General features: G+C 49.7%; 1 protein-coding gene across 1 annotated transcript in view; it reads right to left on the bottom strand.

Moving 5' to 3' along the window:
* Positions 1–1,812, bottom strand: part of LOC101850273 (NACHT and WD repeat domain-containing protein 2) — a gene marked incomplete in the record, with an annotated part of 40,874 nt that overhangs the window by 13,070 nt on the left and 25,992 nt on the right. The window contains 2 exon segments of the mRNA XM_013086412.2: positions 78–186; positions 1,587–1,798. Coding sequence (XP_012941866.1) covers positions 78–186; positions 1,587–1,798 — 321 coding nt within the window.

The raw sequence follows: 1,812 nt of genomic DNA, 5'->3' as shown, positions 1-1,812 counted from the left end.
CCCCCCAACTTCTCATCCTCTCACCTCCAACCTCCCATCTCCCCCCTTACCACCACCCCCTCTCACTGTGTACATACCGTGATGACCAGCTTGACGTTGGGCTGGAGACACTGGGGTATCCAAGACGTCACCTGGTCTTGGTGCTCTGACGTCAGCAGTTCCAGGCCGTCCAGAAGGATGATCAGTCTGGGGACGGTATGAAGCGTAACTGACGAGAGTGACTGGGGATTTCTGTTTTCTGTTTTTTTTGTTTTGTTTTTGTTTAGTGTTTTAAGGCGGTCGCAACTGCATAAGGTCATATGAGCGTGCTGGACACAAAAAACATTTTTAGTGGGTATGAAATTTTGAATTTTTCACGGGTGACGGCCGAAACCAGCTCTTATCGATTTTAGACCACCAAGGGATTTTTAACGTGTGCAACCTGCACACTGGACCTCCGAGATTTTTCACCCTTGTCCGAGAAGGCTAGCTGTAGATCTTTCCTACTAAAAGATTAGGGGGTGTGGCTGAAAGACAGCAGTAAGAGGGAGCCAAGGAAAAGCAGTAGAACGGCTGCAGAAAGAGTCAGGAGCTCAGTGAAGGGGCAAAGGAGGTGAGGGGGTGGGGGCAGAAAGTGGAGACGAAAGCAGACGATAGAATATTGCAAGAGAGAAGGTGAAAGGAGACAATTTTAGAGAAGACAAATTTTCGGTCGCTACTTGGATTCGAACCCGGGAATAAGTGGCGAGCACCTTAACCTCAAGGCCACGAGAGCCCCCTACTGAGGTTTTGGGGTTCAAGCCGGCGGGCATGGGGTGCAATAGGGTTTGGGCTTTTTTTGGCGTTTTTTCAATCGATATCATTCTGGTCTACGGAGCGGATGGCCCTGGTTTTGAATCCCAAACGGGGCGTTGTGAACTACTTGGGAGTTATTTTGGGGAAATTCTAAGGCTCTGTGTGCACTTAGTTCAGTTCTATATTGGAGATGGATGATACATTCGCGAGTCCTGAATTCTAAAAACTCGTTACAGTGTAGAAAGAGAAGTTAAACATGTACGATATCACAATGTTCCCCAGTACAAATAACCAGTTAACGATAAAACAAAATTGTTCCCGCATCCGATTCGGACACTGGGGATTGCCTTGTTAGTGAGCCAACTTCCTGGGCCTTCGGCATATTGTGGTAGGGTGGCCAGTTCCTTTCCATGTCGCCTTTACTTCCCCAACTCGAAGTCAGGTACCCATTTTTGCTCGGTAGGCAAGAGGGGGCGAAACACATATGTGTCCGAACCGAGGCTCCAACCCGGACTTTCGGTTTTGAATTTTAAAAAATCCTGTCAACTATGGAACCCCCCCCCCCTCTCACACCCTCCCCAGCACCCTCCTTTCCCTCCACTGTGGGTGGTTCGCGGGTGCTCTGGTGTGATTTGCTTCTTCTTTCCTGTCAAACATCTATCGTTTTTATCTCCCCTCCTTTTTTTTTTTTGGTGTTTGTTACTCTCTTGTAACACCTCTGATCTTCGGCTTTTGTATGACCTTATTGTGTTGCAAGTACCGTAAAACTCTTACTACAGCTAATTTTTTCCCTCCCCTGGCCCAGTACTGACCGTCGTGACGTAGGCACTGACGTCAACATGTCCGAGAAGTACTTGAGCAGCTCCTTCATCTCCGTGGGCACGGCGTCCTCCGAACCGCCCGTCGCCATGGCAACCTGGGCACACAGGCTGATCAACAGCTGGCGGAGGTCACGTGACTTGGTGGTGTAGCCGATGTAGCGGAGGAGGACCATGTAGTCGGTGTGGTGGAGGTGGTTGTTCATCTGCAGGGGGGCGG

This window comes from Aplysia californica, unplaced genomic scaffold (assembly GCF_000002075.1).
Source record: "Aplysia californica isolate F4 #8 unplaced genomic scaffold, AplCal3.0 scaffold00464, whole genome shotgun sequence".
Taxonomy (NCBI): domain Eukaryota; kingdom Metazoa; phylum Mollusca; class Gastropoda; order Aplysiida; family Aplysiidae; genus Aplysia; species Aplysia californica.
Note: the sequence above shows the minus strand (reverse complement) of the source record. Positions and strands in the feature narration are given on the sequence as shown.